At 35.8% G+C, this 27,338-nt stretch overlaps 2 protein-coding genes across 8 annotated transcripts in view; one reads left to right on the forward strand and one right to left on the reverse strand.

Annotated features, from left to right (window-relative positions):
* LOC123703478 overlaps positions 1-27,338 on the forward strand; it is a 339,926-nt gene that overhangs the window by 256,852 nt on the left and 55,736 nt on the right. The gene's annotated exons all lie outside the window — the stretch shown is intronic.
* On the reverse strand, positions 1,110-5,314 carry LOC123703479. Of its 7 annotated transcripts, none has more exons than XM_045651486.1 (7): positions 5,226-5,314; positions 4,785-4,853; positions 4,625-4,696; positions 4,424-4,486; positions 4,125-4,250; positions 3,972-4,031; positions 1,110-3,826 (listed from the first exon to the last, which is right to left on the reverse strand). In XM_045651486.1, exons 2-7 carry the CDS (start codon positions 4,839-4,841, stop codon positions 1,580-1,582), a joined length of 2,625 nt encoding a protein of 874 aa, XP_045507442.1. In that variant the 5' UTR covers positions 4,842-4,853; positions 5,226-5,314; the 3' UTR covers positions 1,110-1,579. The 7 variants fall into 7 exon arrangements, with proteins under 7 accessions (XP_045507442.1, XP_045507440.1, XP_045507444.1 ...); XM_045651484.1 differs by having other exon boundaries at positions 4,776-4,853; XM_045651488.1 differs by having other exon boundaries at positions 4,667-4,696; positions 4,785-4,871.

Genomic DNA, 27,338 nt, shown 5'->3' on the forward strand with positions numbered 1-27,338 from the left:
CAATATGACCACGATCGTCTGTGTGGTAGGGTAACAAATTGGCTATAGGTTGTATAAAGTGATACCTTTAGTTTCCAAATTTCGGCTTATTGAATAGTAAATTATTCAAATATCAATTGTACCTTATCGTGCGGTATCGGTGTAATTTGGTTAGTTTCTGAACGTATTGATTTACATTCAAACTGTATTCAGGTTTGGGCTGTTGATACATACGAGTATTTGAATATTTTTTCGTATTCTCCTTTCGTTTGTCCAATTTTCTTTACATGTTTGCGTTCGGGAACCCGTTTGGATTTCGGTCAATATTACCATTTAAAAGGTACACTTATACATATTTAATTTAGCGAGAGTATTATTTGATAAAGAGATCGTGGTTATAGAGTCAATTGTGTGCTTTAAACGAATAGTTATTCAGAAGTAAGTAAGTAAGTTTCAAAAATATGGCGTAGAGAGGAGAAAATCTAAAATATAGTACATTTCAGATATATGTTGTTATCATGAAAGTTCATATAACTAGAATCTCCTATTTAATTATATCGCACCTTCAGAATAGTAGTGACATATCTCAAAAAAACATTTTTTTGGGAAAACAAAAACGAAGTATTGAAACTGCAGACTTTCAACTTTGAACTGATTTAATTAATTAATTTTGTATGTAAACGTATCAATTATTTGTTTTTTGTATTAAGTTAAGTTTATGTTTTGTGAAACATGATCACTTAAAAAATGGTATGATGCATATTTTTAATTAAAATTAAGGTTTTTTAAAAAGGTTGCCAATTTAAGTCAGTATTATACTGAAACTATTTTTTTTTTAAAGACCGTTTTCGTCCTAAGTCTCTTTTATTCTGAAATCATTGTACAGTTTTTATCCTATTTCTGAAAAGTGCACTACAAGAATAAACTGAAAATATGCTACTGTGTCACATATCGAAATAAGTCATTTTATATTTAAAAAAACTGTGAAATTAAACACTTTTTAATTTTCAAAAGAATTGTATTAAGTCACTGGCACAGAAAATAAACATAATAATCTCGTTCGTCTCGAAATCTGCAATTATAAAATTAAAAATAATAAAATGAATAGAAACAAAACAACCTTACAATTATATTATTATCCATTTAGAAATAGCTTTTACAAAGTACAATAATTATCACAATCATTCGTAAATCAGTCTTCAGGCAAAGCTTTGCACAGCCAATGTTTATAATAATTAAGTTTAATTTTCTTTAACAAATACAAAATAATACTTGTACTTAACAAGTTAACAATTACAATATCAATATTCATCGTTTAACATAATATTGTTATAAGAAACTATAAAAAATCAAGAAACCTTCGTTATAAAAAGAGTGTGCAGTATACGGCAACGCTATGCCCTATGCATAGCATTGCCGTACTGCACACTCTATATAAAATCTATATAGAATGTTTGCCTATGTAATTAAATTGAATCAATTATATCAAAAATCTCCTTAACATGTTAACATTTATAATTCAATACTTTGGTAAACAACGCTTTATAAAACTAATAACTAAAACGTATGGCAGAAGAGCCTGTTATACTTATAAAAATATTTAAATAATGTTATTATAAAAATCAGCATAATAATGAGGTATCAAATTATGTTCAATCAATGAACGTAAGTCAGTTTTTTTCCTCTCAGATAACACCAGTCTTTGGGAGTATGCTTTGGTCATAGCAATTTCTCTTATACCACCCATCTTCTTCCTTTTGTTTCTCATGTTTACCTTGTTGAACTCATTTTGACTATAAGAGGTTTTATAGTAAAATGTGAACGTATCCTCTTTAGTAAATTTAAGAATTTTAACGTCATTCCAAGTCACATTGCCCTTATTTTCATTTTCACTAAAGTTGTAAGCCCATTTATCTTGAAAAATCTTTAAGTCCCAAAAAAAATCATAGGTTAATTCTTGAACAATCAACGGTTTCCCGTTTTTTCGCGAATTTTTTATTAAAGTGACGTATTGACAAGGTGCGTATATGGGTCCAGCCTTTTTATTCCGTTGGATTTCCTTTTCAATGAGGCTGTGGACGTTGTCCCCTTCATTTTGGGTATGACCCTTTATTAGGTACTTTTGGGTTATAGACTGGATGTACTCAAAATGTGATACTGCGTAGGAATATAAGCAAGCTACATATTTATTTTTGTTTTGTCCGCAGCAATTGTCGGAATAAAACGTAACGTGGATGGCCTGACCCTGATGTTTTGCATTTAAAATCTCCAAATACTTAAGAACACACGATCCGATCTCGCTAGATCCGCGTTTCCCCTGAGTTTCGTCCCAGAAAAAGCTGTAGACATCTCCATAAGCTCCAATATCACGTTTGTGTTCACTTTCTGTGTTTTCCTCCCGATAATTGTCTCTTTTCTTTAGTAATTCCACGATTGTAAAGTTGAGGCAATTCAGTTTTGTTTTGTAATAGAAAGAGGACGAATCACCGCTAGGACATTGCATAACTGCTTGCAGGTCGAAAACTGCACAAATATGGGTTTCATCAATGTTCAGTCGATCATTGTGTTTCTCTTTTCGGGATAAATCTTTTTCTTTTAAATGACAATCATATTTTTCTTGTAGTTGTAGTTTTTTTTCTGGAGAAGCAAGTTCATATTCAAAACATAGGTCGCATCTGTCTTTTTTGGGTTGGAAAAATCCAATATTAAACTCTTTAGTGAAAATGTCATAATATAACCAATATTCACATGTAGCTTTTCCTGCGTCACGTTGATCTTTATCAAAATCTCTCCATAGATCCATTATGGTCTTCTCTCCACCTATATACTCGCGAGAAGTTGAAGACCTTAAATAATGCGATTCAATCCTAGGTATGCAATTAATGTGGTTCTTTACATCTTGTATGATTGCTGGTTCTATCCTTTTTTTATTCTGGTTTTTACCTCGGTTATCTTTCTCTACGAAACCTTGCGCATCTGTCTTCTTTTTAACAGTTCTTATTTGCCTGTCACATATACCTAACGTGTTTATAAAGAAAGTTTTGCAAACTCTAATTTTAGTACCATTAACAGTAAAATAAAATGCATTATTAGGCTGTCTTGGTCTAGCCGCATTTGTGTATTTATATTTTGGTTTTACTTCTACCATGCAATTTCTTATAAAAGATCTCTGTAATTCCAAGTTGCCTAGTGCCCAATATTTTTGAAATATTAGATTTCTATCGATCTCATTTATGTTATCGACACATTGGACTCTACATTTGCTGGTACATGGATCTTTTATAGAACGAGCAGGAACAGTTTTTTTAGATTTAGTGTTAGACACATATTCTTTCCCAGAATTTCGCAAAGTTTTGGCAACAATTTGTTTCCACTTATTGGGATTTCGTAGACGTTTGCGGGATTTCTTTGGACCTTCTACAATAGAAGCATTAACATTTTCGGGATCACTGTCTGTAGTATCAGAAGATGAGGAAGTACTCGACGCAGATAATCTGACTGCACCTCCAAGACGTAAACGAGGCCTATTTGAATACGAAGGGTCATCGTCACTCAAGTCTGCATCACTTTCGTTTGAATGAATAGGCGACTCACAATAATTTTTAGGTGGCTGTGTAGTGTTACGATATGTACCTGTAGAGGTTGAGGGGTCACCTATCTTTGTATTCGACTCAATTGTGTTATCATTATGGACCGGGCTACTGCGACTAGAGGAAGATGAGCTGCTTGAACTAGAAGACGAGGAACTGCTGGACGTTGAATTGCTGCGTGCTCGCCTAGCTTCATTTTCTGGTTGGTTCTGTCCCTGTGTACATTTCAGACTTTCCACTTCATCTGCCACAGGTTCCTAAAATGTAATATTTTAAAATGAATACTTAGATATAAATATACCTAATTGTGCATAATATAAATATCTCATGTGCACATCATTTGTGTGACTCTAATGTCTTAGTATACTGCGTACTCAATAAAAAAAACATTATTTTATTTACCATAACAGTGATTTCATGTGCAGCTTCTATTGGCTGCGAATAGCATTGTTCAGTATTAACCTAAAATTATAGATTATCAAATAAGTGAATATGCAATGTATGTTATGGCATTAAATAACCATCTACGTAAAGAGACAATATTTTGAGACCAACCCTAGTTATGATCCTTTTGCTATCGCAAAGTTCGTGTGCATAATTTAGAAACGGCACACTTTTTTCAGGTGTGCCTTCTATTATTGATGGACTGGATGGCCGAGAGGTATCGCTTTCATACTCATTCTGTAAATATCATAACCACTATTAACCTTCTTAAAGCTAGGTGGTACCTAAGTAGGTACGGTAGGTACCTACCTAGTTTTAACTAACTACTTAGTTATAAAACTAAAAAGAAAATTGTTGGAAAAAGCAAATTGGTTGGAAATAATTAGGCAAAATACAATAACATTAGGTACCTGAGTCAACTTTCGTTTTCTTTGCTCAATAAAATGAGGAATGTTCTCTTTATTTATATCATCCTGTAACGAAAAAGCACAAAAGCATGTAGGTACTTCCACTTCAAGTCTACCTAGTTTTTGTAATAGATTTGCGTAAAAACTATATCTAATAAATAGAAACAAGGGATAGGTATTTATATTGATCAAATTCATACAAACCACGTCACTAGATTTCTGCATTTGGTTCGAGGGCCAACTTACATTTTTGTTATTGCTCGGCACTACGTCCACCTGAAAACGTCAAGATAATTACGATAATTGTTAAAAAAGCCAGTAAATGCAATTAGTGTATTAAAGTAAATATAGTTACAGAAATAACCTCTCGTTGCTCATTTATTCGTAATTTCTCAAGTATTAAGTCTGCTCTTCTCTTCATTTTTATTCTTATCTGAAACCAACAGGGCTCCTAAAAATATAGTTTAAGTATTAGGTATTTAGGAAATACAGAGTCCTAAATCTTATTAAGGCAAATAAACACACCCATCTTATATAATTATAAGGACTCATTTATTAAAATAGCTTATTTATTTGTAGGCAAATTAGTGTAGTAGTGACACATTTTGATGTAAAATGTATTAAAGTCCTTGGTTTTATTTTAAAAGGGACTCAATTCTGTTTAGTCCTTATGTCTATTCTTAGTTTTAAGTATTAAAGGGACTCAATTACCAATAAGTCCTAAAAGTAAAAACCAAATCGGTAATAAAAAGACCTAATATGAAAAAGAGTCTCTCTTAAACTGAAGATTGAGAAGTTTACTTACCCGTTTGTTCAGTACACAAGCGACTTATTTCGTTTTAGGTCTGTTCACCAATAAACTTGAAACGACTTGTTCACTTCACTCTCGATGCATCACTAAACGCGTCAGTAACGATCCGAGCGGCGCGGGTAGAGGGAAAGAATGCGAAAGAGACCGAAGTATCGTTTGCTCTATTCTACCATTAAAGCGCCACTTTTTTACTATTCACCTAAAAGTGCATCCCTTTTAGTGACCCTCTATGACCGTAACTCGATTTCTTCGATTTTTGAGTTAAGTCCATACTATTCTGAAGGTGCGATATAGTGAACTTGTAAATTAAAGAAATATTTACATTTATCATTAGAGAAGGTGCATTTATTTATTTATTTTTCTCATTAATACAACTAAACAGTGCATTTATAAGTTTCCAGTGAGAATAGAACCATAAACCGATTTTAATAGAAATCTAAGATGATTAATTAAACTTCAACCTATAACTTCTTTAATAACAACTGAAACTGCTAATCTAGTTTCCATTATATCTTATTTCTTCATGTTACACTATTCCGGAGCAATAGATCAATCGACCTTCTAAAATTTTCTAACCTCAATAAAAGTACGACAAAACTGTTTTTGTCCGTTCTGACCCAATTTCGAAAACGGCGGAACAAATTTTAATGTCGTTGATGTTTTTATATTATCTAATGTATGGTGTAGTTCGATCGTTATTTCTGGCTTATAATTATTGATTGGTGATAGTTTTATTGTTTTTATGTAGGCTATATTTTAGTTTTAATAAGTTTCGTTATACAGGTTTAGATAAACCACATTTTAAGGGCCATTCAGTTTATGTGTTCCGATATGTTATTTATCAACGTCTTCTGCTTGATAAAAATATTCCTACTCTTATAAATCCACAAAATTGTGATAGGTGGCATTTACAGACAAGATAATGTTAAGTGCAGTATGTAGTTGTTATTTTATTTATGAAAACATTATGTTCATCTTTACAAACTGTATTCCAATCTAAAGTATTCCATTCAACAATTGATACGTATTTCAAATTACCCCGCATACGTCAAGCACACTCGCCACGACGAGTGGGTCTTCACACACGCGGCCTCCGTTAGGAGGCTGCGTGGGGAATGCTGATCGGGGCGGGAAGCCCCCTGCAGCAGGTATATAGCGCCGCCCGCTAATACGGGCGGGTTACTGTGGGGGCGAACCGCCCTGTTTAGATATTTGGGGCACAGTATAGGAGACTGTGCCCGACTCGGAAGCTTTAAACCTTTTCGCATTTTGCGAAGACTCGACCGACCTGTGTTTGGTTTTACGAGCCCGGCCAGAACTTTTTAGGCCGGGGACGGACAAGGAACCCGGGAGCGACACAAAACCGATTGGTGAGGTAGGAAGCGCCAATTGCGCGTGGGGATAGGCGTGGGAGTGGCTGGGTACGTTGTGTACCGATTGTGTAGGAGTTATGCAGGGTGAGGCGACAGACGGCGCGGTAGGGTGCGCCGTCGCAGGCGGGGCTTGCGTGGGTGGGGGTATTATAAGGGATTGCGCTATTTGCGCGTGGGAGTGGATTTGGTAGGAGGGAATAGTAAGGGGCGCACAGAGTGCGTGGGCGGCAGGTGGCGCTGGAAGCGCTAGATTGGATACCGACGCTGTTTCCAACGTCGGCTGGTGGGAGGGCGCTGTGGACGCCTTAGGAGAGGGGGGTGGTAGTAGGTCGCGCGGATTTGGACGACGCGACCCGGGAATGGCGCGGTGCGGAGCAATCTCTCGGAGATGGTGATGAGAGGAAGCGTCCGCCCGCGAGAACATATTTTGGGAGAGACGAAGGATAAACTCATCCAGCGTTTCTACACCGAGATCGCTACGTATTAGCTCGTTTCTCACATACCTCGGCGCGCCGGCGATAGCGCGTAATGCGAGTGACTGCCGCGCGCGCATTCTGCGGCGCAGGCTTTCACACACATACACATACCAGGCGGGCGCAGCGTACGTGAGGAGCGGCCGTAGGTAGGTTTTATAAACGCTTACCTTTATACGCAGCGGGAGTTCAGCGTATAACACCGGACGAAGTATGGCGTGGGCGGCTTTGCACTTGTTGATTACCTGCTTCACGTGGCTGTTAAAGCGAAGCCTGCAATCAATAGTTACACCTAGGTAAAGGACGGTATCGGACCATGGGATCTGCTCACCAGCCAAAGTGAGTTGGTGGGAGGGGGTCAAACCACCGAACCGAATCACCTGTGTCTTTCGCGCGTTGACAGATATCCGCCAACGCTCGAAATACGCAGGCAACTCATCGAGCCAGCGTTGCGCCTTAACCATCGCATGCGTTGTATTCAACGATGCGGCGATCAAAGCTACATCGTCGGCATATAGTGCGAGGATTTGATTAGAATTTAGCGCGGGGGAAGGGAAGTCATCTGTGTAGGCGGAGTAAAGCGCGGGCGATAAACAGCTGCCCTGCGGGACACCCGCCTGCACAGAGTGGTTTCGGGAAATGGCGGGGGACACGGAAACGTGAAAGGAGCGGTCCGTGAGGAAGGAGTGCAATATCCTCACAAGCCGCGCGGGACACTGGGTAGTGGTAAGGATCTTATATATAAGACCCTCGTGCCAGACGCGGTCGAAAGCCTTTTCGATATCTAGAAATATTGCGACCGCTCTCTCATTCCTGTTCAAGGCGGAGCTAACATGGTGCAATACTCTAGATATCTGAAGGGTGGTACTATGTGCCGAGCGAAAGCCGAATTGCTCAGCGCGCGGCGACACGTACGGACGCAGCATAGGCAGCAGTAGTGACTCGAACACCTTGGAGACTGTGCTCAACAAGGTGATGGGTCGATAGCTGCCCGCTAAGGAGGCATTCTTGCCGGGTTTCGGGATCATTATTACGCGACCGGTTTTCCACACTGAAGGGAAATGGCCGGTGCGTAATATACCGTTAAACAGCCGCGACAAAGCCGCGACTGTTTTACGGGGGAGGTGGCGGAGGGATTCGTTCGTCACGCCGTCCTCACCGGGCGCTTTGCGCAACTTTGTACGCGAAATCGCACGGCGGACGGCGGACGGGGAGGTGAAGAATACTTCCTCAGCGGGCGGTATCGGTGATGCTAGAAAACCTGACAGGTGTTCGTTCACCACTGCTGCGTGGGCGGCGCTCGACGGCGTCAGGGGGTTCGGCTGAAAAACTTGTGCCAGATGTTCGGCGAACAAGTCAGCGCGACCCTGAGGGGCGTATATATAATTACCCGCGGAATCGGTGAGTGGGCGCGCGGGGGCAGTTGAAGATTTAAGCCTGCGACAGAGGTTGTGGAGCGAGGGCCAGTCCTCGGCGGCCGAGTCGATCGCACGGTGCCAGCCCTCGATCCTGTTCGCCTCAAGCGCATCGCTAACTTGCTCTCGCAAGCGAGCAAGTTGCCGCTTGAGGGTGGGACAGCGCGAATGCTGCCACTGCCGTCGCAGAGCTCGCTTCTTCTGGATGAGGGCTTTGATGTGAGCGGGAATGGGGGGGAGTATGGAAGTGGACGGTTTAAGTGTCGTGGCTTGGGAAAGAGCGGACTTGAGTGCTTCATGCAAGCCATTCGCGAATATCTCCACGTCCTCGGCGCTTGAAACCGCGCGTGAGGGCGTAGAGCGCTCAAGCGTATTCGCAAATAACTCCCAATTAACACAACGGCGGGAGTAGGATGGGGCAAGCGCGGAACTGTTTGCAGTGATCTCGACCAATACCGGCAGGTGGTCTGAGCCGAGATCGTCCACAATAACAGTTTGCGACATCGACTGGCGGATCACATTGTGAATCGTAAAGTCGATGACGTCCGCTTGGTGGGAGTCTGTACGAGGATAGTGAGTGGGTTCGGAAGGGCCCTCTATAACAATGTCGTTATAATCGATAATGTTATAAAGGGCTTTGCCGTTGCAACAATCGAGGCGGGATAACCAGTGCGAATGCTTACTGTTCCAGTCGCCCGCGGCGATCGTCGGCACGCTCGAGGCGAAAAGTCGTTTCACCTCGTTCGTGTCAACTCTCCCCCCGGGCGGCCTGTATACAGCATACATACGCAGCCTGCCCACCGGAAACTCCGCCTCGATGCCGAGCGCGGAAAAGGATTGGGATGTGAAAGCGGGGAGTGGGGTGTGAGGGATGGACTTGCGGATAAGGATCGCAAGTCCGCGGTACTTACGCCCATGCGGGGAGCATTCGTCCTGTCTGTACGAGACGTAGCCAGACGCGCTGAGTTTGTCAGCCTGCGCTCCGCAATCGAGAGGTCTTCGCTCCCACTAATGTGGGGGGAAAGAGTACCGGGGCCAAGCCCCCCAACTCTGGTGTCTCTCGCCTCCCGCAACTACGGGAGGGTCCCTGGGGTAACCCCATTCTATGGGGTTATTATTTGCTCATTGTTCATTGCTCAACGCCGGCCCCCACCCAGGCAACCTGCCCACGGCGACTCGGGGTCTGCGTTTCCGCTAACTGGGCGATCCGCCCCACCGGGTGAGACCCTTACGGGAGGCCCAGCGAGTGCGGGTCCCGCAGGGCAGCTGTTTATCGCCCGCGCTTTACTCCGCCTACACAGATGACTTCCCTTCCCCCGCGCTAAATTCTAATCAAATCCTCGCACTATATGCCGACGATGTAGCTTTGATCGCCGCATCGTTGAATACAACGCATGCGATGGTTAAGGCGCAACGCTGGCTCGATGAGTTGCCTGCGTATTTCGAGCGTTGGCGGATATCTGTCAACGCGCGAAAGACACAGGTGATTCGGTTCGGTGGTTTGACCCCCTCCCACCAACTCACTTTGGCTGGTGAGCAGATCCCATGGTCCGATACCGTCCTTTACCTAGGTGTAACTATTGATTGCAGGCTTCGCTTTAACAGCCACGTGAAGCAGGTAATCAACAAGTGCAAAGCCGCCCACGCCATACTTCGTCCGGTGTTATACGCTGAACTCCCGCTGCGTATAAAGGTAAGCGTTTATAAAACCTACCTACGGCCGCTCCTCACGTACGCTGCGCCCGCCTGGTATGTGTATGTGTGTGAAAGCCTGCGCCGCAGAATGCGCGCGCGGCAGTCACTCGCATTACGCGCTATCGCCGGCGCGCCGAGGTATGTGAGAAACGAGCTAATACGTAGCGATCTCGGTGTAGAAACGCTGGATGAGTTTATCCTTCGTCTCTCCCAAAATATGTTCTCGCGGGCGGACGCTTCCTCTCATCACCATCTCCGAGAGATTGCTCCGCACCGCGCCATTCCCGGGTCGCGTCGTCCAAATCCGCGCGACCTACTACCACCCCCCACACTCGCCAACTAACAACTGCGGTATAAAAACGCAAAGAACAAAGGGCAGCGAGCGCGCGGTGGGTATAGCGAGCAATCACGGTCGCTACGCAACAATATGGAGGATGACAGTTCGTATCCGCGTAGTGGCAATCACTTAGCTTCGCCTGGGGACGCTCAATGGATGAATAGATATTATGTTACTAGCTGGTGCACGCTGGTTCTGCAGAATTTTTAACACATTTCCTCTGAGTAGCTATGTCAGGTAGTAGTGATGTAAGGTTTAGATTTCAGTTAGGAAGATATTTGACAATTCGAACCGATATATGTGGTTAAAAGCTGTAACTTGAACTTGGTTATGAATAATTAAAGTTCTCCCTTCTTCTAGACAAACAATCAGATCTTCTTCAATAAACATGGTGATAGGTAATTTTCTACGCTAAAATATTGGAAAATTTGATACACGTAGGTATAAAAAAATCACAAATAGTGCATAAAACAAGTTTTATTTCAACTCAGACAGAACCGGGCTAAATAGTAGTTTCTTGAAGGATAATTCGATATTCTCTGTAATACGGTTTGATACTGATGGGTATTGACGAGAGATCTTATCACTTAGTTTGCTGTTTCGTATTATGTTAGTTATGTTGGTAATATTGAATAAACTACAACACATATTAGAGTGTGTTGTTATTGATATGATTTGAGGAAAAATGGATAGATAGGTAATATTTTTTGATAATGTTCTTTGTTATTTTATTTAAAGTAGTGAACCAACTTATTGACATTAATGCAGATAGAGTATGAGATGAAATAATTTGACTTTTAATTAATTTAAACGGATTTAGTAATTAAGGTTTTAATAAAATGGAAACTTTTTTTTGTTATATTTACTTAAGGTATTTAAATAACTTAAACAACGTCAAATTTGAAAATAACTTTCTTATCAAAATTTCTCTAAAAAAATTTTTACTTACCCATGGTATCCATGCTATGTGTGTTGTATATTTATAATATCTTTACACAATCACAAAACAACTGAAGTAGTTTCGATGAAATTTAGCCCTCCGATAGTTAACCAGGTCATTCAACCCTGTGCAATGCAACCACGTATTTGGAACTGCAGAATACACGTTAATTCCTGGGATTTAATAAATTATGCAAATGTCTATTATAATCGATAGCTTATATTCATGTTGGTAGATTCATTGCAAGATCAATGTTTGCGTTATCTTAACTGCTGGTTATAATTTTAAACTGGAGTTTAAACTGATGTTTTCGATAAACTTTACCGTTGATGTTATAGAGCTGAAATTTAAATGCTATATTTTATCTTCTTTTTATCTATTATACTAATATGATAAAGCTGAAGAGTTTGTTCCCTTGTTTGAACGCGCTAATCTCGGGAACTACTGGTCCGATTTGAAAAATTCTTTCGGTGTTAGATAGCTCATTTATCGAGAAAGGCTATAGGCTATATATCATCACGCTACGACCTACATGAGTGAAGCCACGAGGGTGAAACCGCGCGGAGCAACTAGTGGTTTGGAGCAGTAGTATGGATATGTGGCGGTGAAATAATTTTAGAAATCGATCCAGTAGTTGCTGATATTAGCGCGATCAAACAAAAATATTTTGAAAATCAAACTATCATATCATAATATAAAATGGAATGAAATAATAATAAGCATAACGTTATTTAATGAATTAAATCCACACCTATGATTCAAGATAATATCTCCGTTTAATCATATAATCTATAACTACCCTCAAACAGTATAATTTAACGCAAATAGCGAGTGAGTCAACCAACACAGTCTCTAATCCGCAAGTCAATATTGAGCCAATGTGATAGGAACTTTAATCATATGTAAACAGAGTCTATTATGTATAAACAGGCTCGTGTAGTGTGATAATTTAGAACTTTAATTGGTTTAAAACAAAAAACTGTTGAATAATATCATTAGTAGATACATCACAGTATAGAAAAGCAGCAAATTTCTTAAAATTTTATCGAAAACTAGCTGTCCGCCCCGGCTTCGCCCGTGGTACATGTTTACGTTTTCTCTCCATAAGAACCATCCGAGACTTGAAGGAATATCATATAAAAAGAATTAACGAAATCGCTTCAGCCGTTCTCGAGTTATGCGCTTACCAACACATTTTGCGATTCATTTTTATATTACAGATGTATTTGGACAAAATTATTAAAAAGCTTTATCACATATTTTTCTCCGTAGAGTCGATATTCTAAACTATTATGCTAACAAACAAACAAAATTATAAACAATATGTTTATTGAGATGAGTTTGAATATTATTTAGATACCTTATTTCATGTCAAATTATTCTGTTTCTGCACACACCCTGTATAAAACAACATTACTTCACTGAGGCTCATTTTCCGTTTATTTCACCGTAATTTGGAATGTCACTTTGCTTGCTTGAAAAAATCGTTGTGTTGAATCTCATTTGTTCAATTGACAGTGTCTTCCAAAAACAGTATACAGGGTGTTTTAATCCGGTACTGCTATTTTTTAATTGATTCGATTTAGAATGTAGCTGAATTCGGAAAAAGGAATATACCTACTGCATATTATTATTCATGTAATGTTGTTTTTTTTTTTGTGAACGGATTTTCAATAACGCTAACATAGATTCTGAACTTATTTATATTCGAAGATCATCAACCGTAACAATTTCTAAAACAAAAACCTGCTTTGGGGAAGTAAAAATGCTGAACCCATTTCGATAAAACTTTGCACACAGATATAACATGAATTAACTCAAGTTACCTTAATAACAGAAATCAACTCAAGTTACCTTATACACCTCTCGAATAATTAAACCGTATCAGTTGATATAATCAGAGGGATCAGATGGGATTGAACTCTGTATGGGATAGCAAGATACGAGCTTAAGATAAATACTTGGATAAAGTAAATAGAGATCAGTCATTATGTAACAAGTAAGTTCTAAGATTGAAGGTACAGTGGTTAATACATGAACGTAGGAGAGAAAGTCCTGGGTTTGATTCCCAGTGATGAATAAGTAAAGAAAATCGATCAGAGAATTAGATTTAAAAAAAAGTGTGGCACTCGAGGACTGCCGCGGTAAAGCTATTGCATGCTATGCCTTCAAGCCACACCTCCGCCCGTCGGAGTGAGGAGCGTGAGGTTTTTTTTCGTTAGGGAATTTCTGGATTCAGTCCCCGCGCTCAAGGCCCGCGATAGAAGCTATGCAATAGCTTAAATACATCCCAAAAAGACATACGATTATGCACTGTAGAGTATCCTCCTCCAGTCTAAATAAAATATACTAATTTATGTTGTAGAGATGATTTTTAATAGTATTTTTAATCGATATACATAATAGCGACACAAAAACAACAAATGAAATCTGGTAGCTTTAGGTTAAACGCTCTTTCATTATTGCCAACAAGCTGCACATAAAAATAATAACATACTTCTTACATTGTAGCCTTTTATTGTCTGTTAAAAAAAGAAATGTAAGGAATTTATATGAGAGAGATTTCATAACAGTCCATGTTACATGACAACAATAACCAAAGAATGTTATTTTTTGGAACTGATTTTTTCAGTCACTGTTATTTCACGCGCGTGTCACACGATGTTGCGATGTTTGGTTAAGATATTAATTTCAAAATGTTCAATTTGTATGTAGTTGTAGCGTAGATTATTTTACTAACAAAATTTTAACTGCATAATAATATTTTTCGTATCGTGTGGAAGTCTTTGTGAATTTATTCGTTGGTTAGTTAGCCTTCTTTATTTAAGATAAAAAGTTAAAAAAAGTAATTCAAATATTTAATTAAATTTTATGGAGTTTTGATATTAAAAGTAAAATAAATACCTGACCTGCTACTATTTTTTTTTCACATATCATAGTAAATATTTAATTGCGTTATTACTAATATCACAGTGAAATAGCAGTTGTTATAAATAACAGTGATTTCACAGTGACAATGGTTAGGTACTTTAAAGTTTAAACGGTTAGGACAGTAATCATGAAATGTTTATGAAGATCTATAAATAAGTCTCTTCTAATTTACATTCGTATTTATTCCCAGTTCTATTTGTTTAAATGTTTACTGTGTGTTATTTAAACATTGAAGTTTATAAACATAATGTTAATTTTTTCACAGAAACAATTGTTCTGTGATTTTGCGCGCGTATAATGAAGGTTATTTTTAATGTTTGTTTTATTCTTGTATAGGCATTTATTATAAAACTGAGATTGCGCGGGTAAAATGAAGGTGGTTTTCATTTGTTTATTTTATTCTTATAAAAAGGCATTATTACAAAAGATATGAAATATGACGATAGTTATAATTTTTACAAAATGTACATGATATTTATCTTTTAAGATATTATAAATGGGAAGTTAGATGTTGAAAGCCTTTTTTCTTATCAGTACCTAGTTAAAAATGTTATTCATTATTTACATATAGGTATTTTAAAAAGTTCAAATCTATTCTTATATTATAAAGCTGAAGAGTTTGTTTGTTTTAACGCGCTAATCTTGGGAACTACTGGGCCGATTTGAAAAATTCTTTCGGTATAATACAGTCCATTAATCGAGGAAGGCTATAGGCTATATGATATTATCTGGCTAAGACCAACATGAGCAAAGCCAAGCGGGTGAAACCGCGGAGCGCAGCTACCTTTTTCACTAACATTATTCTCACTCCAATTAAAAGTAATCATTCAACAAATAACTAAAACAAATTAGTCAGTGTATGATACGATATCTACAGTAATTAACGAGCGTATAATTTAGGTCTATTTTCTAGACTAAATAAACACTAGATAGGAATAACCGTGGGAACTCGTGTACGAAGCTTCATAATTGGATAATTGGCTAACAAGATATGATTGAATTTAACTATAAAGAGGTTCAATTGTTTGTGTGTATGTACTATTTAATGCATACGACAATGTAATTGAAAAGTTAGTACGATTGTTATAGTGGTAGAAAAACTCTTTTTTATAATTTACCAAATCAGAACTGTAGTCTGTAGGTAATGTAGGACTCATTATCACTACATAGTATAAAACAAAGTCGCTTTATCTGACCCTATGTCCCTTTGTATGCTTAAATCTTTAAAACTACTCAACGGATTTTGATGCAGTTTTTTTTTAATAGATAGAGTGATTCAAGAGGTTGGTTTTAGTATTATAATTTATTAGGTTTTAGACAAAGTGGGCGAAGCCGCGGGTGGAGAGCTAGTAATATTATAAATCATACAATGTAGAGCACATTTTTTACTTGTATATTACGAAATATATCTTTATTTTTGTTTGTTTCAGGTAAAAATCACAGCAATGGAAATGGAGAAAAACTTTCCAAACAACTCAAACAGCCGCTAAGATATTTTAAGAATATTTCTATTTAAATAGATACAAACTCTTTTAATATCATTCTTAGTTAATTTTTAATTAAGTAGTTAATTTTAACAAAACAATAAAATTAAATGAGTCCGATGTTGTGTACATAATAATGCTTATTATTCTGTTTCTCTTACATGCAATTTATATTTATAAAAGTTTTTACCAATAATAAAGTTCAAATTCCCTTACTTATCTACTAGTCTTCATAGAAATGTTTATGCTAAATTAAACACAATATAAAACACAATTTGGGGCGGATTTCCACTTTCCTAAATGCGTTTTTAATGCTTACGACATTCTGTATTGAATGCTTTATGATGGTTTTATGATTTAGTAGTAATCGATGCACGAACAAACTACAAACCTACTTTTTTTATTAATGAAATATACGACGTATGTACCAAAATATCATAAGCTACGGAAATCGATATTTTCGACAAGTCCGTTAAAAAAGAAGTAAGTAAGTAAGTAGATTACTAAATAAAAAGATGTTGTGTACTCTATCGTTAGTAAATAGTTCAATTTTATTTTAAAACCAGCTTTCCGCCCGCGGCTTCGCCTGCTTTGTCTAATACCTAATAAATTATATACTAAAACCTTCCTCTTGAATCACTCTATCTATTAAAAAAACCGCATCAAAATCCGTTGCGTAGTTTTAAAGATTTAAGCATTCATAGGGACAGAGAAAGCGACTTTGTTTTATACTATGTAGAAGCTTTCTCTGTTATTACATACCTTGATTAGTGAAAATATTTGTAACGAAAACTAAGTAAATCAAACATAAATATCAATAAGTTATCTTGAGGTCAAATCGTGGAGAAAGTTCTAAACAATAAAGTTATTATTAGACCGTCAAGCGGCATGACTCATGCCTAATGAGCATGAAGGTTTGATAATCTGTGGTATAAGTTTATTGACCTCGTTGTGTAACAAATGGTAAAGGTTATGTAGAGAAGGGTTATAGGTTCGATCTTAGTTCTTGTGCATTGTCTTCACATAGAACAGTCGTAATGTACGATTAGATTTTAAAATTACGCAACGGATTATCATGCGTTTTAATTTAAAAGATAGAGTGATTATAGGGGAAGGTTTACATATGAATAATACATGCATTATTGCACCCATACGAAGCCGGGGCGGGCTATTAGCTAGGGTTACTATAATATATATTACTAGCTGCTCCGCGCGGTTTCACCCCCGTAGCTCCTCTCATGTTGGTCGTAGCGTGATAATATATTATAGCCTATAGCCTTCCTCGATAAATGAGCTATCTAACACCGAAATAATTTTTCAAATTGGACCAGTAGTTTCTGAAATTAGCACGTTCAAACAAACAAACAAACAAACAAGCAAACATACAAACTCTTCAGCTTTATACTATAAGTATAGATAGGTATTTAAGGTATAGGTAGTTAATCCTGTATAAATTATTATTATAAGCAACTGCGTATGCATATAAAATTGTATACTAGGATCGTAAGCGAAATTCGGCTTCATTCCAACAAATTTGCTTTGCCCTGAAACACACATTTGATAAATCTTCTCTATGATACAGAGCAATGATAAATGTATCATCGCAGTACATGGATGATACACTGAAATACTACAACAACCGGAGACACAATATATACCTATGTATAGATCATACTATAGCATAGATAATATAATATTTTAAACGCGAAAGTATTTGAGAAAATATTTAAGTTATTCTTGCACTTAAAAACAGATAGTATTGGGATAACTTTTTAGTAAAGACATAGTAAGATCGTATTAAATTTAGCATAGCTATTGATGACAGTTTGTATTGGCATATTTTCAAGCCAGTAACAAAGAATTATTGATCAATGTATCGCGTTATATCTCACAACGTCAAAACGTAATTACCCGGGAAAGGCTCTCGTATCCCGGTAAGTACTGTAAGGTGTCCCATTAATGCGTTCAGTCCATCAGCTTCGAGATCCCGGGCAATCCCGGCCACTTGACTTAGGTTGCGTTTGACAGTGACTGGCTAGTTACTGGAAAGAAAGACAGATATTAGTTTGGTTGATAATACACTAGCTCTACATTGCGGTTTTACCCGAATTGCTCGGCTCCTTTTGGTCTTAGCGTGATTATATAAAGCCTTATAGCCTTCTTCGATAAATGGACTATCAAACAGTGAAATAATTTTTCTAATCGAACTCGTGATTCTTGAGATTAGCGCGTTCATGGAAACAAACAAACTCAGTTTTATAATTTGTAGTAGTATACAATATAGTATTTTGAACGCTTGTTTATCGAGATTACAAGACAGACAAACAGACAGACAGATGACGGTTTTATCGGATATAGTAATTTACTTGCAGTTACTTATGTACGAGTGAAAAACTAGTGTGTTGTAAATGTGATTAAAGTCAACATAACTTACACATAATTTCTATAAGTGCTACACCACTAAGTTTACAATAATGGCCCTCTAATGTGCACTCAGATCAACCATAACACAACTTTTATGGACTCGTCTTATCACTTTTATTACGTGTTTTTTATGTTTGTTTTAAATGATACAATAATATGTATATTTCTTATAGTTAGAGGTAGGCTCTAGCTAAAGTCGTATTAAAAAAGTTTGAGTTTGAGTTTGCATATTATATCTCAGATCATTAAACAATTTATCAAAAATAACAATAAATTCATAGTAGTAAAAAAACAATATTCCCTATAGAAAAAGCACTAAATTAGTCGAGTTATGCAAACGAAGCACCAAGACATAAACTCACGAGCGACCTTTCGACCTCGTTCAAATATTTAAGTTAATACGCTTAAACGGACAGATTGTCCCGGAACGAGAAGGGTAGATACTGCCCCGGAATTATAAAATTCGCGCGCAAATTGCAAATTCCCGCCAAAATTCATAACGCCTTGGGAGGCCGGGGAATGTTAAGAAATGTTGCGTGTATTATGAATTTTAATTTATATTGCTTTGTTAAAAAGTTTTTGAAGTTTTCTTTAGGCGCGTTGAGAGTAATAATTCAAGGTCGCGTCATGCTAATACCGTCACGTCATACAGCAAGGCAACGATTTTGGTTTGAATCTTGTCAAAGAATTTTTACTTCTGACACGTGTGCTCAGCTTACATGCTCTTTTTTATTATGTTTTCCTAATTATTTGAGAGCCAATTTAAGTAATTCAAATCATAATATTATCTAATTATAACTCTACTTGTTTTAATACCTGTTACTTAGAGAAACATAAAAAAACTACTCGTAATAGATTAAAAACCTTCACAATTTTTTTTAAATATAGCTAATTGTATCTATACCTACCTACTTAAATAACGTAATAATAAAATATCAAACGAAACCTTGTGTACAACACTAGCTATGAATTGCCATTAGTACAAGTTAAAGGGATAACGAATGGAAAATATAAAAATGACTCAAGTTGAACCGATAAAAGTTTAAAGTTTAAGTTAAAAAATCACGGCCATTCGTATTATCATACTTTCCAAAGTTGAAGCGAGTGGCGACTGGAGTAAGAAGCGAAATCATTTTTATGCTAACATTTTAAGAGTTAACTATCTTTGGAAAGTATTTTCTTGTTACCTTTACTTATATTTTTTGTTATTGTTGGGGTTTAAAAATTTATTTCTTATTAACTGAGATATTTTCATTATAAGTTTCAACTTACTGTTTTAACATTTACTTAAGTTAAATTAAAACAATAAAATATAATATAGGTAGAAAAATATCTGTTTGTCTGTTTCTTCCAACCATTCTACGAAACAGTTCCACATTTTTCAGGACTTCCACATACCACAAATAGATAACGTCATATTAACTACTTACAAATTAAAAAATATCATGTAACACGGCTAGAGTCGAAAGTCAAAATTTATAAATTTTCGTCAATAAATAATCTATGTTAATATATAAACTGTCGCAAGTTTTAAAGTTATTCAGTGTAAACTTTCTATTGTTATCAGCAGTATAATGAAAACGGATCAAATTGAAGTCGATAGTTGTCCACCGTTTAGCTCGACGCTAACTAGTGGCGATAATTGAGCGAAGCGAGCGTGGAAGCGGAGCGAAGGCGGGAGCGTGTTAATGTTTTCGGTATTATTTGTTAAGAATAATAGGAAATAGTTCCTATAGGTTTTTACCTAATTACTCTGTTTCTAAATATTATGTTCTCTATATCTTACCTATATGTTAGTAAAAGCGACGCATAATGTATGAAAATCGAAATTATTAAGAAGTAACAACACTAGCCTAAAACTTGTTAAATTTGAAGTTCTTTTTTCATCTTAATCGTTTCTAGACCGCACTTGATTATAAAATGAAAAAGTTATATAGAGCCAATATATGTTTAAACTAAATTTAAAACTGTTAAGAATTTTTAACGTATCACAACTTCTGCTGTTGCTCGCTCATCACATGACTACATTTTTCTAATTAAATAATTCCTCTCATTTACCTTTCAGTTACAATGCTTTATTCTCTACTATTTTTTCATACAATTTTCTAAACATTTATGACAACATTCTCGCCCCGCTACCTCTCCGCTCATCAGACGTCATCTCATCTCCAGTGACCTCTTCAGAGACTGTTTGTCTTTGAGTTTGAGTGTTATATTGAGTTTTACTGTTCGAAACTTGATGTTAACTTAGAGATTCATTTAAGATCCGCCTTTGACCGCTTGTTTACGGGGCTATCGCTTCAGCGATTTGCATTTCAATAATGATATTGTTGTATTATGTATAGGTATCAGTTATTAGGTACTTATTATTGTTGATTTCTGTGTATTCTGTTAGAAGGTTAAATAAAAAATTAATAAAACTATACTTGAACTGATTTCAGCATATAAAAACCTCTATTATAATTATAGTAAATATTATAATATGACAAAACAACGTTATATAGTTTTAATTGCATTTTCTAAATCTTTTTTTTAGAAATTCTCTAAATTAAAGTAGGTACTTATATGTTAAGATAAAAACAAAATGCATTATATTTATTTGTTGCGGTCTGCGGCCCGTCTCGGACTTGTACCTTAAGAGTATACCTATTTAAAAGGTTGATTGTATTTTTTAAGAAAATAACCTACGCAAAACAAAAGATTCTTTCATTTTTAAACAATTTTTCCAAATCTCCACTCATCATAAAAAGTGCACATTTTGCGAAGTGCACCAATTGAGAAGTGTTCTCCATTTGAGCATGGTGTACAAGTTGAGAAGTGCACCAAATGCGTCAAACCCAAACCGACGAGCACAACCCTAAAAACCGTAACTCATAAAAAACAAATTCAATATAAATTCGCACGTCGAAAACCGCAGACGAAGCCGTAGCAAATGGATGTATTTAGCAAACAATTAGCGTTATATATCAGATAAGACGATAAGCCGATTTTAATTTCCCCTTTCGATATCGCATTACCGGCTTTTTAACGAAATATAGCTTTATTATTCGGATTACAAACACACACATGTCTATATATATATATTCGCAAGCAATTTAAGAGCGAAATAATTATACTTTAAATTTCATTTTTAGGGCCCCGTACAACTAAATTAATCTTGTACGGAACCCTTAGTATCACAAGTTCGACACGCATGAATTAATTTTATGTTCGTACTGAAAATAAAAATAAATGACAGACAAGGCACGTAAGGAAAAATATAATATAACAAATTAAAATGAACATACATATATTTATAATTCCACGAAATCGCTGTATAAAAAATTAAAAACGATCGCTTACAATTTATAATCATACATCTAACTTTACATATACTCTTATCTATTGGTATAATGTTATGCAACGGGTCTTCTCGTACCTATTTCAGTGGGAACAGTGTAATTTATCATTGTTACCGCCTCACAATCAGTGACGGATTAAGACTACTAGATGCCCTAAGCAATCCATGCCTGTGGGCCCCCCTAATCCCTATCCGTATGTTAAATAGAATCGGTCTTTAAACCTTTACCGCCTAAAAACATTAGTTTTTTTTGTAAAATAAGATGATGAGATGTAACGTACTTTAGAAGTGGAGTAGGTGCGACAATAGTAAAAACCAATGCATAATTTATTTATTTATTGAAATGCGCCTTGCGGCTTTTCCGAGCATTGAATTCACGCAAGATAGTATTAACGTCTAACGTTTTTAACATATCGGACTCTATGTATAAATAAAACTTTACGTACATAAGCGAACACAATATTAATTAGTCCATTGAAAAGTTACATTTGGGGTCGCGTTGTTTAGAGGACGCAGTTTTATTTTTTTGATGTGTAGGGGGGGGTCAGTGTGAAGCTATCACCCAGTTTGTGGGGTCGCCACCCTTGTCCCACGGCTGCCATCTTGAAAAGAGCGGTTGATATGGTTTTTACGATATATCTCTTAAACTATTTATCTGATAAAAAAACATTGTTAGCATTATTTGTTGTAAATTAAATTCTCTACAACTTTAGTACATAACTTTTTATCATAGAACTATAAATAAAAAAATTATAAGCGAAAATGTTCAGAAATTAGAGATATTACTACAACTTTAGTCCAGTAACTTTTTGTCGTAGAACTATATATAAAAAAGTTATAAGCGAAAATGTTCAGAAATTAGAGCTATTTATATTTTTCAATAAATTTTTTTTTTCATTTTACGAAGAAATGATATCAGACCATTTTTGTAGATTGTTTTTCGAGGAACAACTTTTATATAACATTTTTTCATTAGATCAATAGCTAAGGTTTTACAGCGCTCCGAAGTGAGTATTATTTTTCAGTGCTATTAGCTATATACATTATACATAATATATTATGTGTGTATTAATAATAATTTGTCATCAGTAATTGCTTTTTCTGTTATTTATTATAATATTTTTAATAATTAATTTTGCAATATTATTAATAATTAATTATTGACTCTTTTCCCCACCACCCAGGAGGTAGAGTTTGGAAGCACGTTTTTTTTTACGTCGAAAAGCAGGGCTGAAATTTTCTGCAGTATGCTTCCATTGTTCTGGAGTCTGGGAAGAGAGCCAATAGCCAATTAATGTTTAGTTAAGAGTACTGAAACTTAGTACTCACTTCAGACCGTTGTAAAACCTTAGCTACTGACGTAATTAAAAAATGTTGTAAATAAAAATTGTTCCTCGAAAAACAATCTACAAAAATGGTCTGATATAATTTCTTCTTAAAATGATAAAAAAAAATTATCGAAAAATATAAATAGCTCTAATTTCTAAATATTTTCGCTTATAACTTTTTTAAATATAGTTCTACGACAAAAAGTAACTGGACTAAAGTTGTAGAGAATTTAATTCACAACAAATAATGCTAACAATGTTTATTAATCAGATAAATAGTTTAAGTAATATCGTAAAAACCATTTCAACCACTATTTTCAAGATGGCGGCCGTGGGACAAGGGTGGCGACCCCACAAACTTTGTTTTAGCTTCACACTGACCTCCCCTACACATCCAAAAAATAAAATTGCGTCCTCTAAAAAACGTATGATTTGGCCTAAAAAATGTAACATTTCAATGGACTAATTATGAACTTGAATGAATTGTCGACAAAAATTGTATTTACGTAGGTACGCATAGAAGCCGGCCGGCACAATTACTCAAAAAACAAAACATTTGATTGAAATTTGAAACATATTTGCGGAGGCGCCAGGCTTGGGGCCCGCGGGGAAGGAGTGGTTTGTGATGGGCTGATCGCAATTCCGGGGCATTCGAATTGTCGAATGCACTAGCGGGCAGCGAGTGGGCAAGCGGGAGTGGGGTTATGACTCTAGGTCGGACTCTTATGTCAACTTAAAACGCGCGAATTTTCAAATTAGTCCTAGAAACTTTTTTTGGTGTGGTTTTTGGTGACGTGAGACTGAGACGTGATGCCCTAAGGACGGATTTTTTTTGTGCTTCTTCTGGTGCCCCCTCAGACGTGATGCCCTAAGCAATTGCTTAATTTGATTAAGGGTTAATCCGTCACTGCTCACAATGCACATTCGAATGTTACATTCCTATCAATAATTGAACTCAAATTTCGACCGTAAAACCAACAAATACTAACAAAAAAGAGCGTGTATGCTGAGCACACGTGTCAGAAGTGAAACTTCTTTAGCAAGATTCAAACACATCAAAATCGTCGCCTCTATAACGTGACGGTATTGACATGCGACCTTGAAATTTTAGTCAACGCGCCTAAAGAAGTTTGTCTTCAAAAACCCTAAGCTAATAATATTTTAAAATAAAGCTTGTTGACAATCGAAGCGCACTTAACGCGAAGGGACAGACCGATTCCTTTAAATTTGTGTGTTTGTCCGCCAGGTAGGTTACAAAAATAACAATAGTGTACGAAACCCTTGGCTTACACACTACGCACATTTTTGTATTATTTAATAAAGTGTCTTTGATTTACGTTTCATTTTATTAGCAAAATAATATTTTAAATTATTATCAAAAAATAATGTAATAAAAATAAGGCTAGCGATGTAAATTTATCTTTATATTAATCTACAGAATAGGTTATTCTTATACTCACTTATATTACGTGTAACCTACTTTACGTGTAAATTGTAAACGTTGTAAACGTTGTATTACGTTGTAAATTTCGTGGAATTTTCTTTCTGAACGTGAATTAAACATTTAAAACACGTGTTATGCAAAATATCAATCGAAAGGTTTCTAAGTAAAATTAATTTAAAATTCAACGCGTAGTGTGTAAAGTCTTTGCTCTAACGCTCAACGGTGTCGGATCGTTACAAAAACATGAAAATCGGTTGTTCTGTGGATTTTGATATCGGCTTCGACCGCATAACGATATACTAATATTGGCCGACTTTGTGTTTGAATACCTATATATATTTGGATTTAAATTTGATTGTTTAAAGGGAAAATATTAGTATTAATTTCTATTTTCTGTTTAAATGAGTTCTTGGAAGTTATGGAAATGATAGTCACACGAAGGTAAAAGATATTCTTTTGATCGCGTGTTTTAAATTTTAGGTATGTATTTTTGCAAGGTATAGCTATAATAATCTATACTGTATTTGTAATCTATACTTATAATATTATAAGGCTGAAGAGCTTGTTTGTTTGTTTGATTGTTTGTTTGTGTTATACGAGCTAATCTCGGGAACTACTAATCCGATTTGAAAAATTATTTTGGAGGAGGAGCGAGGAAAGCGGTTGAAGCTGGGACACAGCTAGTATCTGATATTAGGGTTCAATGCTATTTTCTATAGATTTATTCATTATTATCTCTACAGAAATTACGCAGAAAATTTAGTATTATACTTGGATTTGTAACTTACCGAAAGGGTAACTTTAACCTAACCACGAAGTAATAACAAACTATATAAAAACAGAACAATGTAATGTAAATACACACTTTTGTACACAGCTATTATTCAAAGAAAATTTATTCGCCAAGTTTCTCCATTGTTACATATTAAATGGTAGGTATATTAAAGGTTTTCTAATAATTGTACTATGATTATTTTTCATGTCTGACATCACAGGGACAAAAGGTAAGCGGTTTTTTATATCATTTATGACTTGAATACCAAATTATGACCTAGAAGAAAAATTTAATGTATATCTAGCTGTGCGCGGTTTGATCCACGGACGAATCCACGGGTAAAATCTAGTATTTTTTAATTTCACATGATATTTATTCTGATCAAGTTTCATCAAAATCTGTCAAGCAGTATTTTCGTGAAAATGTGTATTAATACTCACAAATTTTCTTATTTATAAATTATAACATTAGTAGGATTACATTTTTAAATAAAAAAAGAATATTCGTCCACTAAAAGGGGGGCAAAGACTCAGCATGTGTCGAAAAATAACTTGCATCAATCAAAACCAAAATACGCATTGTTATTTCAAATCTCAATGAACATAGCATATGCGAAAGAAAAATAATTTTTAATACAATTAATATATGACAAGAGAGATATATGTTCGGGGTGGAAACTGCTGACTCAGTTCTTTATCATTGATTTAATTAAACGGAGGGTTAGTTGAACCACGGTTAACTTGGTTGACGGTTTAGGACATTTTTGACGAATCGTATAATGTGATTAAACGGTACTTTTTACTTGATGTCTGTGTTAGGTAATTAAGTTATTACTGTTACAATGCGTTTTTGCTGTGTTGTAAATTGGATATTGTCATTGTTAATTATTTTAGAAGCATGTTAAAATTTAGCGACATGTGTTCATGTATTCAAAGGTTTTATTGTCAATAAGTAGCTTGAGGAGTTAGTATAAGCACAGAATACATAATAGTACTACGTATATGTAATAATTGTTTTTTATTTATGAATAGAAGGTAATTTAAACTTCAAAATTTCAATATAATTAACATAGAGTAGAGTTTAGTTTCCTGATGGATTTGAATAAAATTTCCAACACAGTATAAAAACAGGGGCTACAGCTAGTTTTGAAATAAAACTTTCAAAATATAAAACCAACATTCAATTACGCCAATAGAAAAGAGCCCTGAAAAACGTCCCTTTCAACCGAACCCATACTTTTTGCTTCCCAAACTCATTGGTGGACGGAGCCGGGCAAAAAGGCTAGATTAGTCGCATTTTTTGAGTTGGCAACTCTTTCCAATGGAGTTACTTGCTCTTATTTTTGGCAACTTTGTTACGTTGAAGGACAAATTTAACAGTGAAAAGTGTACGGGTTACATTTTGAGATTATTTTGATGTTTTTGCTTTTCGATTTTAGGGATTAGGCTGATTAATTGTTTAAAATATAAATAGTTTTTATTCTGAAAGTGTTTTGTTGAATAGTTGCAACTGTAGATTTAGTTTTAGTCATTGGAAGAATATTTGTCTAAATTGTTACGTAACAGTATAAAAATAAACACAGTTAATTACGGTATTTCTTTGTATATTTAAAAAAAAAACTAAGTTTTCTTCCTGTGTAATATTAAAAAAAGCTGAGTTGTTAATTTATTTAAATACATTCTTAATATACATATATCATTATATTATGTATAAACAGTACAGAAAGATGGTACATTATGTTAATACTTAATACATATTCGTTTTAATCTTACACCCACTACAATATTATCTATTGTGAGATCCTAATTAAATATCGTAAAATAAATTGCCTACTCCTTTGTTATAGCTGGCAGTGTTCACAAAATAAGGAATTATTTTCGATTCAATCTTATTAAATGACAGCCGAGTTGTTTTCAAACAATTCGTTAGCGAATATTATTATAAATGGCACGTGTAGATATTAAGAAAGGTTAAAAATTACTACCTAACATAATATAATGTTAGGTAGTAATTATAATTTTATCTCTGTTTGTGGCCCGATACCCAAAAACTACTGAACCTATTTTGTTTAAGTTTTGCGTGAAATGCGCGAATGCGTGGGCTGATAACACCTCTGCGAATGTGTAATTTGTAATTTCTATTTTTGAA

Source organism: Colias croceus, chromosome 26, assembly GCF_905220415.1.
Source record: "Colias croceus chromosome 26, ilColCroc2.1".
Lineage (NCBI taxonomy): Eukaryota > Metazoa > Arthropoda > Insecta > Lepidoptera > Pieridae > Colias > Colias croceus.

Bases quoted from the DNA above. Each gene is read 5' to 3' on its own strand.
- LOC123703479 (XM_045651484.1), bottom strand. From the start codon at position 4,841: ATGAAGAGAAGAGCAGACTTAATACTTGAGAAATTACGAATAAATGAG. The intron at 4,487-4,624 runs GTTTGTATGAAT...TTTTCGTTACAG, and splicing joins TGCAGAAATCTAGTGACGTG to GATGATATAAATAAAGAGAA. The intron at 3,827-3,971 runs GTAAATAAAATA...ATTACATTTTAG, and splicing joins CACATGAAATCACTGTTATG to GAACCTGTGGCAGATGAAGT.